Below are 19,485 nucleotides of genomic sequence, written 5' to 3' on the forward strand. Positions count from 1 at the left end.
ATAGCCACTAGCTAAATGTGGTTAAATTAATTAAATAAAATTAAAAATTCAGTTCCTCAGTCACACCAGCTACATTTTAAGTGCTCAACAGCCACACATGGCTAGTTGTTACTCAACTGGACAGTGAATGAAATATTGTGATCATTGCAGAAAGTTCTATTGAACAGTATGCTTGGACAGACTATAACATCTTGTTCAGGATGCTAACTAAGGGAGATCCTTTGCATTAATTTTTCAATGATTTCCTTATTGCCCATTTTCCTTTCTGCAAAAAAAAGAAAAAAAAAGGAGAGTTTTCAAAGCATTCTCTGCTCCTTATCTTTTCCAACAATATATATCTAGAACAAGGCTAGAAACAAGCAAGAAGCATATCTTCTTTAGAAGTCAGTCAGATGATTTAGAGTATCACAGCATTTTAGAGCTATAAGGGACATTAAAGATCACACAGACCAATACTTCATTTTATGATGAAAACTGATACCCAAGAAAGGGAGACAATATGCCCCATATCAGATAGGAGATAAGTGACAGAACTGTGTCTAGAAGAAGACAGATTCCTTGATTTACCCTCAAATATCTTTTCACAATGCTATAGTACCATTTACTTGTTCAACAATTTTTTAAATTTAAATTCAACTGGACAACATATCGTACATCATTAGTTTCAGATGTAGAGTTCATTAATTCATCAGTTGCATATAACAGTGCTCATCACATCATGTACTCTCCTTAATGCCCATTACTCCATTACTCCATCCCTCCATCCACCTCCCCTCTAGCAACCTTCAGTTTGTTCCCTATAGTTAAGAGTCTCTCATGGTTTGTCTCCCTCTCTATTACCTCCCATTCAGTTTTCCTTCCCTTTCCCTATGATCCTCTGAGCTGTTTCTTATATTCCACAGATGAGTAAAACCAAATGATAATTGTCTTTCTTTGACTTATTTCGCTCAGCATAATACCATCCAGTTTCTATTCAAATTTTTATTGAATTTCATCATGTGTATGATAATATATCACTTTCATTTGGTCTAGAACTGATCTGTAGGCCCTAGAAAAAGGTAGGTGGAGAAGTTTTCCAGATTCATTTACTCCATGTCACTCTTAAATAAAAATTCCCCTTTAAAAAAACCACAATCGGGGTGCCTGGCTGGCTCAGTCACTGGAGCATGCAACTCTTGACCTCGGGGTTGTAGGTTCAAGCCCCATGTTGGGTGTTCAGAATACTTAAAGATAAAATCTTTAAAAACAAACCCACAACAGAATGGACACTGTAGAAGTAAAAAAAAACAGGAATATTTAGTAAGATTTATATAATAATATTAAAATATATCATGACAACCAAAGAAAGAAATAAAAATTGCTAACATAATAAAAATGTTTTCTACCAAGATCACTTAGTGATATACTAAAAAAGAATCAGAAAGAAACTGAGTGTATATACAATTGCATACTATTCAGCAATAAAAAAGAATGAATTACTTATACATGCTATAATGGATAAACTTCAAAAGCATGATGCTAATTGGAATCAATCAGATACACGAGACTATATATTGGATGATTCCATCTATACGAAATGTCCAGAAAAGGAAAATCTATAGAATCAGAAAGTAGATTAGCAGTTGCCTAGTGCAGAGGGGAGAGCAAGAAATTAACAATAAATAGACATGAAGGATTTGATTAGGGTGAAGAAAATGTTCTGGAAGTGATTTATGATATTACTGTAAAAGCTAGTTAAGTCTGCTTTAGAAACCATTGAATGGTAACTTAAAATAAATTAATTATGTGATATGCAAATATGTACACATACACAAAAAATCCAGAGGTACTTAGTGTTCTCCTCTCTGTTGTCAAGTGTAATACTATACAGTGTCCCAAATTCTCTTTGAACCAAAGAAGGAAGACAGCTACTCCCCTGATCCATCTTGTTTTCTGATTACCACACTTTAACCCCCTGCCTTTCTGCAAACCAGTATCTGTTATCCACATGTGCTGAAGAAATACAGCAGAGCAAAACAGACACTCTTCTTTTCCAAAACTGTAGCCCAAATCCCATTTGAGCAAACTGTGTTCCTTCCTGACTCTTATTCTTTAGTAACTATGAAGTTTAGCATAGAGCTAAGATGGATGGAACCAGGCAGTAATAACAATACCGTAAATAATGTTTCCTATAATCAAAACCTTTGTTTTTTTTTGATGGCAGGAAAGAAGAGGAAATCTTTTCAACAGAATGGAAGCTCTGTGAGCACATGATTTTTCTTTCATTAACCTGCATGCATTCACGTACCCAGTGCTGAATGATAACACCATTTATCAAGAACATGGATTTTTTTTAGCACACTGTTGTTAACTATTAGCTCTAATAAAACTTACCAGTGGAAATGTGCTCTGTCCACTCTGGTTGTGTCTAATCTTCAGCTCTTTGTACAGATACCAGATGTAATTGACAGTGTAAAGAAATGAGGAAATGTAGAATATCTAGGTGAAAATAAAAAAAAAAAACTTACCACAACTGTCTTCTTTCAATTTATTACATCATTTCTCTATAATAATCCTACCTAATTGTCTATTAGTAACTTACCATCTAGCATCCATAACATGCAAAACTGGGCCTGGGAATTCTACCCAGGCCTACTTATTATATGTTCTGGATTCCTTATTTTATCTTTTTGATTAGCCACAACATTATCCACCTCCTCTGACCCTACTGCCCCCTTTTATAAAAATATCATAGAATGTTTTTTTCTATTTTACTTTCTAATTGGAAAGACCATAAGCAGTTCCATTTCTTTTTTTAAATTAATTAATTAATTAATTAATTATGATAGTCACACAGAGAGAGAGAGGCAGAGACATAGGCAGAGGGAGAAGCAGGCTCCATGCACCGGGAGCCCGACGTGGGATTCGATCCCGGGTCTCCAGGATCGTGCCCTGGGCCAAAGGCAGGCGCCAAACTGCTGCGCCACCCAGGGATCCCCAGCAGTTCCATTTCTAATAATGATAGCCAGGCTATTTGAACCAAATTTCTCGTTAAAAAAATTAAACAAACTGGATGAAATATTTTTTAAATACTTAAAAGAATCAAAGCTCTGACAAGATAAGAAGGAATCAGCAGGACAAAATCCCAGAGAAAAAAATTTCTGCTTCCATCTTTGATGAAATAATAGAAATACATTTTGCCTTTTAGCCTCAAAAACTAAAAATTGGGAAAAATATATGAAACACTTGGTTTTCAAACATTAAGTAACAATCAGTGCAGAACAGTAATCCCTGAAAGAAGAAAAAAAGGGAGTGTCCCAGCTTACTGGTGGGAAAAGTGAGTGCAGTGACGGGGAATCCAAACACATGGAATGTCTTGGTGAGTAAGTAGACAGAGTTTAGAGTGTGGAGAGGCCAAAGCAGCTATAATACGTGAAGCATATTATCAGAGAAGAGGTAGCCACACAGATATAGTGCTCTGGAGATTTGCAGAAGTACCCTCAAGTCCTTGATTAAGTACTGATCTATGCATGTGAGACAGAAAACCATGAAGACCAGGAACAGAATAACCAGAGAGAAATAGGTGAAACAACTTCCAAAGCAATAGTTTGTGTCTCCATTAGCCAGAGTGCAAAGACTTCCTAATATATAGGTAGGAAATGAAAGTACTACAGAATAATAAGGTAGAATTCTAAGAAGAGTATTGGCTCACTAATGGGACAAATTAGCTGTACATGAAAGACTGCCTTAATGAAAGTTTAAAAGCAAGCCTTAGAAAAATAAGCAAGCCTTGAAAGGATCAGACAGATTCAGAGTTAGCTACATCCAAGGCAAAATCAAATTTAAAGGAAAAAAAAATATATATGTGTGTGTGTGTGTGTGTGTGTGTGTGTGTGTGTGTGTGTGTATATATATATATATATGGATATATAGGAAAGGAATATATATAGTTTTTTCAATGAACAATGTAAAGTCTGCAATGTCTGGCATCTAATAAAATCTTATAAATCTTGGTTGGCTTGTGAGCTCCACTGAGGAGCCAGAGGTTGGGCAGCTGCTGCAGCCCTGGTCATTCCTGGTTCCTGGACCCTCAGTGGCATGGTATGCAAGTGACATTAAAGTGGCCCTGGTTCCCCAAAATGGAAGCACCTGCCCCCTCTGCCCAGCTCCATACATGATCAGATTATGTAAACATATGGGACAAGACCGATAAGCCTGAAGCTTTCCTGAAGCCTGTTCTGAAGCTTTCTTACATATCTGGGTACCAGGTTTTACCTGAAGAGATGGCTGCCATATACTTTTTGCAGCTGGTTTGATAGCACATTTCAGCTCCAACTTCGCATCCTGAGAACATTTACACATTTCTGCAGGTCCTTTTTAAAATACAACTTGAAAGACCTTAAAACTTCCTGCTAGCCACAAGCAGATCTTTCTCTTCTGCTCATCAGTAAACAGCTGTGATCCACTATGATAGATTTTCCAAACAAAAATACCTGGAGCACTAGTTTAGCAAAGAGGTCCTCAGTGCCACTCAACAAAGCACAGTTTCCCTAAATTCTTTTAAAGAAGTGACCATATTCAACTACTTGAGCTTTGTTATGGCAACCCCCTGTCCAAACTTACTTATAGACTGATACCTTATTTCCAAGGCTGAGGAACAGAAAGTAGCCTCTGTTTTGAGGAGGTAGAAGTATACATTTTTTTACTATTACTTGTTTAGAACCACATTTTACAAAATGCCTTGTTTCCTTTATTACTGTTTCTAGAAAGGAAAGTTTTATTAAAATTGTTTTAGTCTAAATATAGAAGAGTTTTAAGAATTAGGGTTTATTTTGAAAACTTCTGAGTTCAATTCTAACATATCTCTGTACCTTTCAAAGTAAGGTAAAATTCAGAGACAGTTGTTCGATCAGATGGCTTAGAGAAATTTCTGGAATGTTGATATTCTAAGATTCCTTATTAATGAATGTCTGACTTCAAATCTAACCAAAAAACTGCAACATCATTCTTTGTAGATTTTTATTATATAGTGTTAACAAGCTTACTTGTGAACAAATAAAATGCTTCAGCTATTTGTTTACCTTGCCTTATTTTTTTTTAAGATTTCATTTTTTTAAAGATTTTATTTTTTTAAAGATTTTATTTATTTATTCATGAGAACACACAGAGAGGAGAGAGAGAGAGAGAGAGAGAGAGAGAGAGAGGCAGAGACACAGGCAGAGGGAGAAGCAGGCTCCATGCAGGGAGCCTGACTTGGGACTCGATCCCGGGTCTCCAGGATCACGCCCTGGGCTGTAGGCGGCGCTAAACTGCTGAGCCACTGGGGCTGCCCAAGAGTTCATTTTTTAAAAGATTTTATTTATTTGAGAGAGAGAGAGAGAGAGAGAGAGAGAGAGAATGAGCAGGGGGGAGGGGCAGAGAGAGGGAGAACCAGATTCCCCACTGAGCAGGGAGCCCAACATGGGGCTTAACCCCAGGATCCCAGAATCATGACCTGAGTTGGAGGCAGACACTTGAGTGACTAAGCCACCCAGGTGCCCCAAGATTTTATTTATTTATTTGAGAGACAGTGAGTAGCATGAGCAGGAGAGGTGCAGAGGGAGAGGAAGAAACAGATTCTTCATTGAGTGCAGAGCTCTACATGGGTGGGCAGGGCTTGATCCCAGGACCCTGAGATCATGACCTGTTCAGAAGTCAGCTGCTGCTCAACCTGCTGAGCCACCCAGGTTCCCTTTACCTTGACTTCTTAAGAAGAATTATAAATGATACAATGAAGCAGGAAAATATGGCCCACACCCAAGAGAAAAATTAATCAATGGAAATGGACTCAGAAATAATAGATCATTAAAATCAGTAGACAAATATGTTAAGGAAACTATTACAAATACACTCCATACCGTCCAAGAAGATAGAGGAAAGTAGACAAATAGAGATATGTAAGATATAAAAAAGACCTAAATTGAAATTCTAGAGATGAAAAATACATGAAGTTAAAATATGACAAAGTTGAAACTGCAAATGAAAAGATTAGTGAACTTGAAAATATAGAAATAGAAAATATCTAAAATGAAACAGAGGAAAAAGACTTTAAAAAATGAGTAGGAGTGGGCAGCCCAGGTGGCTCAGCGGTTTAACGCCGCCTTCAGTCCAGGGCGTGATCCTGGAGACCTGGGGTTGAGTCCCACATTTGGCTCCCTGCGTGGAGCCTGCTTCTCCCTCTGCCTGTGTCTCTGCCTCTCTTTCTCTCTCTGTGTCTCTCATGAATAAATAAATAAAAATCTTTAAAAAAATGAGTAGGATCCCCTGGGTGGTGCAGTGAGTTAAGTGTCCAACTTGGATTTCAGCTCAGGTTGTGATCTCAGGGTTGTGAGATCAAGCCCCATGTCTGGCTCCACACTCGGTGCAGTCTGCTTGGGTTTTTTTTTCTCTCTCTCTCTCCCTCTGCTCCTCTCCCCCACCTCAAATAAATAAGTAAATCTTTTTAAAAAATTAGCAAACCCTCAATGCACAATGGGACAATATCAGGAAGGTTAATGCACATAGAACTGGAATTCCAGAAAGAGTAGAGAAGCAGGGAAAAACAAGATATGTTTGAAGAAATAACCAAATTTTTTTCAAATTTAATGAAAATAGAAAGCATAAAAAACATGAAAAAGAACACACCGCCGAGACATATCCTAATCAAATTACTGAAAATCAATGACAAACAGAAAACAAGAAAAGCACCCAAGGGTGGGCACCTGAGAGGCTCAGTAGTTACGTGTCTGCCTTGGCACATGTGGTGATCACAAGGTGCTGGTATCGAGTCCCTCATCAGGCTCCCTCTCTCCCTCTGCCTCTGTTTTTGTCTCTCTCTCTCTGTATCTCTCATGAATAAATATTTTTTTAAAAGGCATCCAGAGCAAAAATCTTATTATACACATAGGAACAAAGATCAGAATGACATCACATTTCTTATAAGAAATAATAAAATCTAGAAAACATGGACACAACATCTTTAAAATAACTGAAATGGAAAAAAATTGTCAACCTAGAATTCTATACATAGAAAAAATACTTTTCAATCGGAGAAGGACAATCATTATATGATCTCATTCATTTGTGGAATATAAAAAATAGTGAAAGGGAATAAAGGGGAAAGGAGAAAAAATGAGTGGGAAATATCAGAAAGGGAGACAGAACATGAGAGATTCCTAATTCTAGGAAACGAACTAGGGGTGGTAGAAAGGGAGGTGGGCGGGGGGTGGGGTGACTGGGTGACAGACACTGAGTGGGGCACTTGATGGGATGAGCACTGGGTGTTATTCTATATGTTGGCAAATTGAACACCAATAAAAAAAATTTATAAATAAAAATACCTTTCAAAAACAAGGATAAAAGTAAGGACTTGTGCAGACAAACCCAAAAGCTGAGAGAATACACTGAAGCAGACCATTACTATAAGAAACGTTAAAGGAAATCATTCAGGAAAAAACATGTGGTAACAGAAATTTGAATCTACACAAAGCAATTAAGGGTACCAAAAAATGGGAACAGTTTGGTGTCTCCTTAAATAATTTAACATACTATGGAAGGAGCCTCAATGTCCATCAACAGATGAATGGATAAAGAAGATGTGGTATATATATACAATGGAATATTACTCAGCCATTAGAAATGACAAACCCACCATTTGCTTCAACATGGATGGAACTAGAGGGTATTACGCTGAGTGAAGTAAGTCAACCGGAGAAGAACAATGGCTACATGGTTTCACTCATACGGGGAATATAAGAAATAGTGAAAGGGATTATAGGAGAAGGAGGAAAAATGAGTGGGAAAAATTAGAGAGGGTGACAAAACATGAGAGCCTTCTAACTCTAGGAAACGAACAAGGGGTAGTAGGAGTGGAGGCAGGTGGGGGGATGGGGTGACTGGGTGACGGGCACTGAGGAGGGCACTTGACAGGATGAGCACGGGGTATTAAACTACATATTGGCAAATTGAACATCAATAAAAAATTTTTTAATAATTTAACATAGAATTACCATATGATTCAGCAACTCTACTACTACGTACACACCTCAAAACAAAAACAAAAACTCAAACAACTACATTTATATCTGTTCTTATAAAAGCACTGAGAACAAGAGCCAAAAAGTAGAAATAGCCCAAATGTCCATAAATATATGAATGAATACATAAATTGTGATATATACATATAATATTATTCAGCCATAAAAAGGAATGAAGTACTGATATATATGCTACACAAATGACCCTTCAAAACATTATGTTAAGTGAACGAAACCAGACATGAAGGTCACATTTTGAACGGTTCTATTAATACAAAGCATTCAGAATAGATATAGCTATAGAGACTGAACTCAGATTGGTGGTCTCTGGGTAGGGAAAATGGGGAGAAACTGCTTAATGAGAAAGGGGTTTTTACTTTGGAGTGATAGAAATGTTTTGGAACTAGGTTGTGCAGGTTGCACAATATTGTGAATGTACTAACTACCACTACACTGTTCACTTTAAAATAATCAATTTTATCTTATGTGAAATGCATCTCAACAAATTTTTTTCTTTTTCAAGTTTTTATCTAAATTCCAGTTAATACCAACAAGGGGTAGTGGTAGGGGAGGTGGGTGGGGGATGGGGTGAGGTGATGGGCACTGAGGGGGACACTTGATGGGATAAGCACTGGGTGTAATACTATGTGTTGGCAAATAAAACTTCAATTAAAAAATACGGAAAAAAATAAATTCCAGTTAGCATATAGTGTAATATTAGTTTCAGCTGTAGAATTTAGCGATTCATCACTTATATACAACACTCAGTGCTCATCAAAGTAAGTGCCCTCTTTATTTTTTTTTAAAGATTTTATTTATTTATTCATGAGAATACATAGAGAGAGAGAGAGAGAGAGAGAGAGAGGCAGAGACACAGGCAGAGGGAGAAGCAGGCTTCATGCTGGGAGGCCGACGTGGGACTCAATCCCAGGTCTCCAGGATCGCGCCCTGGGCTGAAGACAGCGCTAAACCACTGAGCCACCCGGGCTGCCCAAGTGCCCTCTTTAATACATATTTAACCTGGGGCACCTGGGTGACTCGGTGGTTAAGCATCTGCCTTTGGCTCAGGGCATGACCCCGGGGTCCTGGGATCCAGCAAAAACAGTTTTAAGAGGAAATTTAGAACAATAAATATCATAAGAATACATAAGAACAAAACCAATAAATACATAAGAAAAAGAAAGATCTCAAATAAACAACCTAAATCTACACCTCAAGGGACTAGAAAAAGAGCAAAATAAGCCCAACAGTAGTAGAAGGAAATAACAAGATCAGAGCAGAAATAAATGAAATAGAGGATGAAAAACAACAAAAAGATCAACAAAATTGAGTTTTTTATAAATATAAACAAAATTGACAAACTTTTAGGTAGACTGATTAAGACATAAGGAGAAAAGATTCAAATAAATAAAATCTGAAATGAAAGGGGAAACATGGGATCCCTGGGTGGCGCAGTGGTTTGGCGCCTGCCTTTGGCCCAGGGCGGGATCCTGGAGACCCAGGATTGAATCCCATGTCGGGCTCCCGGTGCATGGAGCCTGCTTCTCCCTCTGCCTGTGTCTCTGCCTCTCTCTCTCTGTGTGACTATCATAAATAAATAAAATTAAAAAAAAAAAAAAGAAAGGGGAAACATTACACAGGAATAAAAGGCACAGCATTAAGAAATACACTCAGTAATATTGTAATGGCATTGTATGGTGGCAGATGATAACTACACTTGTGGTGAGCACATCATAATGTATAGAGATGCTGAGTCACTACGATGTATACCTGAAACTCATACAATATTGTGTCACCTATAGTCAAAAAATTTTTTTCGTGAGTTTGATCAGCTTTAATGGAAAATAATATGGACGTTTTGGTAACATTATTTGATTAAAATGTTAACAGAAAATGAACTGGGTACTAGGACAAAAGGATCATTGATTCAATAAAATTTAATTATCATTTCTCATTGTCAAAAAAATAAAAATTAAGGAAAGACATTACAACCAATACCACAGAAATACAAACGATCCTAAGAGACCATTATGAGCAATTATACACCTACAAATTGAATAACAAAGAAGAAATGGATAAATTCCTAGAAACATACAGATTATCATGCTTGAATTAGGAAGAAACAGGAATACTGAACAGACCAATAATGAGTAAGGAGATAAAATCAGTAATTGTCAACCTACCAACAAAGAAAGTTTCAGGACAATTTGGTTTCACTGGTGAATTCTACCAAACATTTAAAGAGAAATTAGGGGATCCCTGGGTGGCGCAGCGGTTTGGCGCCTGCCTTTGGCCCAGGGCGCGATCCTGGAGACCCGGGATCGAGTCCCACATCGGGCTCTCGGTTCATGGAGCCTGCTTCTCCCTCTGCCTGTGTCTCTGCCTCTCTCTCTCTCTCTGTGTGTGACTATCATAAATAAATAAAAATTTAAAAAAAAAAAAAAAATAAAGAGAAATTAATGCCTAACCTTCTCAAACTCTTCCAAAAAATTTGCAGAAGATGGAATACTTCCAAACTCATTTTAGGAGGCCTGTACTATCCTAATCAAAGCTAGACAAAAACACTACAAGCAAAGAAAATCACAAGCAAAGAAAATCACAAGCTAATATCCCTGATGAAATGAAGTGCAAAAATCATCAACAAAATACGAGCAAACAAAATTCAACAGAACATTAAAAGGATCATATACCATTGCCTAATGGGATTTATCCCTTAAAGACAGGATGAGTCAACATATGCAAAACAATAAATGTAATACACCACTGTTGAGAGTTTACTTAAGCCACTCCATGGCATTGCTGCCTTGATAATCCATATTGTTGAACCAAGCAGCCTGCAGGGTCCTTAAACAGATACTAACCCCCTCAGGCAAGTGCATGCCCTTGATAGCAGTCCAGAGTCACAGTAAATATAAGTTCCTTATATGAATTCCCCAACAGCCTTTGTGATCAACAGTACTCTCTGCTTTCTAGCACCAGTATGCTTTATGTGCCCCTTGGCACTTTATGTGCCCCTTGGATAAGACCCCCATGGGCTTATGAAAATTCTGCTTCTTTGGCTGAATTGGTTGATATGACCCTGACTGGGAACCCCAAAGCATCCCACCCACAAACCATATGCCCCAGCTTCTATCTCCCTGTCGGCACTCTGCCCTCGACCTCCCTATATGGCCCCTTGATGAGTGCTGTATACTTCTTCTAGAACCTGTCCTGTGCTCCTCTTAACAAATTTAATTTAATAAAGTCATAACAAGCACATAAGCAGAATGAAGTACAAAAAAAAAATCACATGGGCAGCCCCAGTGGCTCAGCAGTTTAGCGCTGCCTTCGGCCCAGGGAGTGATCCTGGGGACCTGGGATCAAGTCCCACGTCTGGCTCCCTGCGTGGAGCCTGCTTCTCCCTCTGCCTGTGTCTCTGCCTCTGTCTCTCTCTCTCTTTCTCTCTCTCTCTCTGTCTCATGAATAAATAAATAAATAAATAAATAAATAAATAAATAAATAAAATCTTTAAAAATCACATGATCATATGAACAGGTGCATTAAATTTTGTCATATTTGACAAAATTATCCTTCCATAATAAAAAATTCTCAACACATTAAATATAAAAGAAATTTACCTCAACATTATAAAGGACATATATAATAAGCCCATAGCTAACATCATACTCAGTGATGAAATCTGAAAGCTTTTCCTCTAAAATCAGCAACAAGACAAGGATACTCACTCTTGTCACTTCTATAGGAGTCCTAGCCAGAGCAGTTAGACAAGAAAAAGAAAAGGTATCCAGGGATCCTGGGGTGGCTCAGCGGTTTAGTGCCTGCCTTCAGCCCAGGGCATGATCCTGGAGCGCTGGGATCGAGTCCCACATCGGGCTCGCTGCATGGAGCCTGTTTCTCCCTCTGCCTGTGTCTCTGCCTCTCTTTCTCTCTGTGTCTCTCATGAATAAATAAATAAAATATTAAAAAAAAAGAAAAGGTATCCAAATTGTAAAGAAGGAAGTAAAATTGTCTCTTTTTTCAGAGGACATGATCTTATACATAGAAACTCCTAAGGACTATATAAAAAAAACTTTAGAAGTAATAAATTCAGTAAAGCTGCAGGATACAAAAAATCAACCTACAACAATTGACTGTGTATCTAAACACTAAGAACAAATGATATGAAAAAGAAATTAAGAAAACAATCTAACTCACAATAGCATCAAAAATAATAAAATACTTAGGAAAAAATTTAGCCAAGGAGATGAAAGATCTGTACACTCTAAACTCTAAAACACTGATGAAAGAAACTGAAGATACACATAAATGGAAAGATATCCTGTGTCCATGGATTGGAAAAATTAGAATTGTTAAAATGTCCATACTAGCCAAATAATCTACAGGTTCAATCTCTATCAAAATTGCAAAGGCATTTTTTGGAGAAAAATGTAAACACAAAAGACCTTGAATAGCTAAAGCAATCTTGAGCAATAACAACAAAAATGAATGATTCACACTTCCTAATTTCATATTATGTTACAAAGCTATAGGAAGCAAAATAATATGGTAAAGTAAGCAAAATAATGCTTATGGCAATTGGTATAGAATGGTAAGCAAGCAAAATAATAAAGAATAAAAACAGACATATAAGACCAAAAAACCAGAATTGAGAGCCCAGAAATAAACTTAACCATTTTAACTAATCTTTGACAAAGGAATCAAGTATAAACAATGGGAGGGCACCTGGGTGGCTCAGTTGATTAAGCATCTGCCTTCAGCTCAGGTCGTGATCCCAGAGTCCTGGAATCAAGCCCCACATTGGGCTCCTTGCTCAGCGGGGAGCTTGCTTCTCCCTCTTCTGCTCCCCCTGCTTGTGCTCTCTCTCTGTAAAACTGTGCTCTCTCTCTCTCTCTGTGTGTGTCTCTCTCTGTCAAATAAATAAATAAAATCTGTTTTAAAAAGAATAAATAATGGGAAAAGGATAATTTTTTTCAATATAGGGTGATGGCAGAACTGGATATCCACATTAAAAAAAAAATTGTATCCTCACACACAAAAGTCAACTCAAAATGGATTAAAGATGTAAATATATGACCTAAAATTGTAAGCTCCCAGAAGAAAACACAGAGGAAAATGTTAATTAGTCTTGGAGATAATTTTTTTGATATGACACCAAAAATAGGCACTAAGAGCAAAGATAAGCATGTGGGAACTCATTAAACTAAAAACTTCTGCACAACAAAGGAAACCAAATAAATATCAACAAAATGAAAAAGCAAACATATATAATGGAATTAAATATTTGCAAATCCTATATATAATAATTCAATAGCAATAACATAACACAAGATAATATGATTTAAAAATGGGCAAAGGACCTGAACAGACATTTTTCCAAAGAAGGCACAGAAATGGCCAACAGGTATATGAAAAAGTGCTCAATCTCACTAATCATCAGGGAAACACAAATTAAAACCACAGATATCACCTCATACCTGTTAGGATGGCTATTACAAAAAAGTCAAAGAGAGCACCTGGGTGCCTCAATTTGCTAAGTGTCCGACTGGACTACTGCTCAGGCATGATCTCAGTGTCATGAGATCAAGCCCTGCTTTGGGCTCCATGCTGAGCATGGAGTCTGCTTGAGATTCTCTCCCTCCCTCTGCCCTTCCCCACACTTGCTCTCTCTCTTTCTCTCTCTAAATAAATAAAATATATTTTTTTAAAGTCAATGATACAAGTGTTGACAAGGATGTGGAGAAAAGGAAATCCTTATATACTACTGGAGGGAGTGTAAACTGGCATAGCCACTAAGAATAGCAGTATAGAGAACTACCATATGATCCAGTAATCCTACTTCTGGGTACATATTCAAGTGAAAGAAAATAATTATCTCAAAGAGATACCAGCATTCTCATGTACGGTGGAGCACTATTCACAACAGCCAAGACATGGAAACCTAAATATCTATCAGTGGATGAATGGATAAATAAAATGTGATTAAATACACACACACACGTATATTATTCCACCTTTAAAATGACATAAATTCTTTTATACAAATTTTTTTAAAAAATGAGGCACAGATGATATATATTTTAAAAAAACATAAATTCTACCATTTGTGAGAACATGGATGAATCTGGAGTATACCATACCAAGCAAAATAGACACAGGGAGACAACTACTACATGATCTCACTTATTTGTGGAACCTAAAAAAGTTGAACTTATAGAAACAGAGTGGAAGGCTAGTTACCAGGAGATGAAGGATGGAGCAAATGGGGTAATATTGGTAAAAGGGTATAAACTTTCAGGTGAATAAGTGATAAGATGATTAAGTTCTATAACTCTAATGTACAACATGGTGACTAAAGCTAATAATGGATTTGCTAAGAGAGTAGATGTTAACTATTCTCACCACATACACAAAATGTAACTATATAAGGTAATGGATGCCTTAATTAACTTGATTGTGATAATCATTTCACAACATATATGTATAATCAAAATATCACATTGTACACCTTGAATATATAAAATATTTGTCAATTATACCACAATAAAGCTGGAAAAAATAATTAAATGGTAATCATAAAATGTGTTAAGCCTTTTGATTAAAGGTGACAAAAGAGAGACACTTGGGTAGATTGATTAGTTAAGCATCTGATTCTTGATTTCAGCCAAATCATGATCTCAGGGACCTGACATCGAGTTCTGTGTTGGGCTCCACGCTCTGTGTGGAGTCTACTTCTCTCTCTCTCCCTCTCTCTGCCTCTTCCCCCACTCACATGCTTGCTCTGTCTTTCAAATAAATAAAATCTTTTTTTAAAAAAGTGACAAAAGAAAAAATAGAGAAAAATAGAGACCTGGCAGAAATCTATTGAACCAAATGATAAAAATTAACAATACAGGCAGCCCCGTTGGCGCAGCGGTTTAGCGCCGCCTGCAGCTCAGGGTGTGATCCTGGAGACCCAGGATCGAGTCCCACGTCAGGCTCCCTGCATGGTGCCTGCTTCTCTCTCTGCCTGTGTCTCTGCCTCTCTTTCTCTAGCTGTGTCTCTATGAATAAATTAATAAATAAAATCTTTTAAAAAAATTAACAATACTATGGAGGCATGGGTGGCTTGTTGGTTAAGCGTCTTTGGCTCAGGTCATAATCCCAGGATCCTGGGAGTCCCGCATTGAGCTCCATTGCTCTGCATGGAGCCTGCTTCTCCCTTTCCCTCTGTTTCTCTCCATCTCTTATGAATAAATAAAACATTTTAAAATGTTTAAAATGAAATGTTCTGAAACTATATGCCTCCGGGTATGATGTCCTGAGAAGTATGTGATGCTACTTCTATGATATTCTTGCCAAAATGCATAAACGGAATTTAAACGTGAGACACATCAGACAAACCATACTGAGTAACACTACAAAGTAATCTGCCAGTATTCTTCAAAAAGCATCAATGTGACTGAGTGATGGGCACTGAGAGGGGCACTTGGTGGGATGAGCATTGGGTGTTATGCTATATGTTGGCAAATTGAACTCCAATAATAAAAAAAAAAAAAGCATCAATGTTAGGAAGAAAAACTGAGGAACTGTCCCAGGTTAAATGAGATTAAGGAAACAGGAACTAAATGTAATATGAGGTGCTGAATGGGATCCTGGACCAAAGAGACATTAATGAAAAGCAAATGGAAAAAAAAATTGTTGGTTAGATAACATGATAGAATTAGGTTACACATTCTTTTCAGATATTAATGAAACATTTTCCAAGACAGATCACATACTGGGCCATAAAACAAGCCTGAATAAATTTAGGATTAAAAAATTTTAAATTATGTTCCCCATGGATAATAAAATTATATTACAAATTAGTAACAAAAATAAATATGGAAAATCAACAAATATTTGGAAAATAAATAATATACTTCTAAATAAACCATGGAGGGATTGAGCCCATGTTGGGCTCCCTGCTCAGCAGGGAGTGATTTTCTCCCTCTCTCTGCCCATCCCCTGGCTCATGCTGTCTATCTCACTTTCTCTCTCTCAAATAAATAGTTTTTTTTAAAAAAAGAACTAGAGTAAAATTGGATTACCAATATTAAGAATGAGGGGCACCTGGGTGACTGAGTCAGTTACGCACTTGATTCTTGATTTCAGCTCAGGTTATCATCTCAGAGTCCTGGGATTGACCCTGGTGTCAGGTTCTGTCCTTAGCATGGAGTCTGTTTGGGATTCTCTCTAGCCCTCTCCCTCTCCCCGCTTGCACACATGGGCTCATTCTCTCTCTCTTTCTCTAAGTAAATAAATAAATCTTCAAAATAAAAAAAGAATGAAAAAGAAGTTACCACCACAGGTCCTAAAGACATTAAAAATTTTAAATTATTAACAATGTTATCATTGTCAGTAATTCTACAATATAAACTAAACTGGCAAATTTCTTAAATAAAAAATATTATAAATAACACAAGAAGAAAGAATACACTTCTCATAATTAAACATCTTTCCAGAAAAAAAGGAGCAGATACAGATAGCTTCACTGGTGAACTAGAGCAAACAGTTAAGGACAAAATTTAAAAAGTATTGCATAAATGCTTTCAGGAGAAGAAAAAGGAGGCAACACTACACATATTGTTTTTATGAACAAAGAATTAACCTGATTATAAAACCTCTAAAGAGATACTATCAAAAACAAAGAAAGAAAACTACAGAGCAATATGTACTTCATGAATATAGATACAAAATATTACCAACTGAATACATCAATAAAAACATAACAGTGTTGTTAATCTGAAGAATGAAGGACAGACTGAAATTCAAAGTCAATTAATGAATCCACAATAAGCTACCACTCAACAACTACTAGGATGAGTATAGTCAAAAAGATAGATAATAACAAGTACTGACAAGGATGGAGTCATTGGAACTCTCAAACACTACTGATCAGAATATAAGACTGTAATTACCTCGGAAAACTGGCAGTACTCAAAGATTCAACAGAATTATACCATATGACCAAGAAAATATACTCTTAGGTATATAGAGAAACGAAAACATGTCCACATAAAAACTTGTACACAAACATTCAGGCCAGCATTATTTATAACAGCCAAAAAGTAGAAACAACTCAAATGCCCATCACCTGATTAATGGATAAATAAATGTGGTATATCCATTCAAGGAATATTATCCAGAATAAAAAGGAATGGAGTACTGATATATGCCACAACACAATGAACCTTGAAAACATTATTCTAAGTGAAAGAATCCATTCACAAAGGACCATATATCATATGATTTCATTTATATGAAATGTATGATTCCATTCATATGAAGTGTCCAGAATAGGAAAAATTATAAAGACAGGCAGTACAGTAGTGGTTACTTAGGGTTAGGAGGAAGGAACTGAATGGTGATGAATACGAAGTGTGGGGTTTTGAGGTAATGAAAATATTAAAAACTTGATTGTGATGATGGTTGCCATTGATTTGTATACTTTAAATGTGTGAGTTATATATATCAGTAAAGCTGTTAAAAGTCAATAAATGCTGAACCACCCTAGCAGCCCAGGAATAAATCACATTTGGTCATGGTGATTAACCCTTTTTTCTTTAAAAGATTTTATTTATTTATCTATTCATAAGAGACACAGAGAGAGTCAGAGACACAGGCAGAAGAAGAAGCAGGCTCCCCCCACAGGGCGCCGGAAGTGGGACTCAAACCCGGAACTCTGGGATCATACCCTGAGCTGAAGGCAGATGCTCAACCACTGAGCCACTCTGGCATCCCAATGAATAATCCCTTTAATGTACTCTTTGATCTAATTTTATTCTATTAGCTAGTATTTTGGAGAGAATTTCTGCATCCATGCTCATCGAGGATATTGGTCTGCAATTCTTTTTGGTGGGGTCTTTGTCTGGTTTGGGGATCAAGGTAATGCTGGCCCCATAGAATGAACTTGGAAGTTTTCTTTCCATTTCTTTTTTTTTTTTTTTTTGAAACAGTTTCAGAAGAATAGGTATTAATTCTTCTTTAAATTTTTGGTAGGGGGCACCTTGTGGCTCAGTTGGTTAAGAATCTGCCTTTGTCTCAGGTCATGATCCCAGGTCCTGGGATCCAGCTCTGCATTGTCAGGCTACCTGCTCAGCAAAGGAGTCTGCTTCTCCCTCTCCCTCTGCCCTTCCCCTGCTCATTCTCTCTCTCTCTCTTTCACCCACTCTTAAATAAATAAAATAAATAAATCAGTAAATAAAATCTTTAAAAATATTGGTAGAATTCCACTGGGAGACCATCCAGCCCTTGACTCTTGTTTTTTGGGATTTTTGATTTATAGCTTCAATTTCTTTGCTGATTATAGGTCTGTTAGGTTTTCTATTTCCTGCTGTTTCAGTTTTGGTAATTTATATGTTTCTAGGAATGTATCCATTTCTTCCAGATTGCCTAGTTTGTTGCCATATAATTGCTGATAATAGTCTCTTGTAATTGTTTATATTTCTCCAGTATTAATTGTGACCTCTCCTTTCAGTCATGATTTTGTTTATTTGGGTCCTTCCCCTTTTCTTTCTGATAAGTCTGGCTAGAAGTTTATTGATCTTATTAATTCTTTCAAAGACCAGCTCCTAGTTTCCTTGTGATCTGTTTGTTCTACCCTTTTTTTGATTTCTGTATCATTGATTTCTACTCTCATCTTTATTATTTATCTTCTCCTTCTGGATTTAGGCTTCATTTGCTGTTCTTTTTACAGCTCCTTTAGATGTAAGGTTAGGTTGTATATTTGAAATTTTCCCTGTTTCTTGAGAAAAGCATATATTACTATATACTTCCCTCTTAGGACCACCTTTGCTGCAGCCTGAAGGTTCTGAATTGTCATACTTTCATTTTCATTTGCTTCTATGTATCTTTTTAATTCCATAATTTCCTGGTTGACCCATTCATTTTTTTGGATGCTTACTAACCTCCATGCATTTGTGATCCTTTCAAATTTTTTGTGAATAAGTTCAAATTTTAAAGCACTGTGGTCTAAAAATATGCATGATATAATCTTAGTCTTTTTGTATCAGCTGAGACCTGATTTGTGATCCACTATGTGATCCATTCTGGAGAATGTTCCATGTGCACTTGAGAAGAATGTCTGTTCTATTGCTTTAGGATAAAATGTTCTGAATATATATTAAGTCCAGTGTGTCCTTCAAAGCCCTTGTTTTAATGTGATACACCACATTAAAAAAAAGGACAAGAACCATCCATATGAACCTCTCAATATATGCAGAAAGAGCATTTGACAAAATACAGCATCCTTTCTTGATAAAAAATCTCTGCCATGTACAGATAGAAAGAACATACCTCAATACCATAAAAGCCATCCACAATGAATACATTCTCAATGGGGAGAAATTGAGAGTTTTCCCATAAAGTGAGGAACACGACAGGAATGTCTACTCTCGTAACCATTGTTCAACACAGTACTGGAAGTCCTACCCTC

The 19,485-nt window shown here is 36.9% G+C and overlaps 1 protein-coding gene across 13 annotated transcripts in view; it reads right to left on the reverse strand.

Moving 5' to 3' along the window:
• The window catches only part of TMEM116 (transmembrane protein 116), a 138,575-nt gene that overhangs the window by 48,109 nt on the left and 70,981 nt on the right, over positions 1-19,485 (reverse strand). For all 13 annotated transcript variants that reach the window (XR_012019208.1, XM_072802557.1, XM_072802565.1 and 10 more), the window contains one exon: positions 2,374-2,478. Coding sequence is in view for 12 of the 13 variants with exons in the window: in XM_072802557.1 (XP_072658658.1) it covers positions 2,374-2,478 (105 nt within the window). In the remaining variant the exon portion in view is untranslated. The remainder of the gene's footprint in view (positions 1-2,373; positions 2,479-19,485) is intronic.

This window comes from Canis lupus, chromosome 27 (genome assembly GCF_048164855.1).
Source record: "Canis lupus baileyi chromosome 27, mCanLup2.hap1, whole genome shotgun sequence".
Classification (NCBI taxonomy): Eukaryota; Metazoa; Chordata; class Mammalia; order Carnivora; family Canidae; genus Canis; species Canis lupus.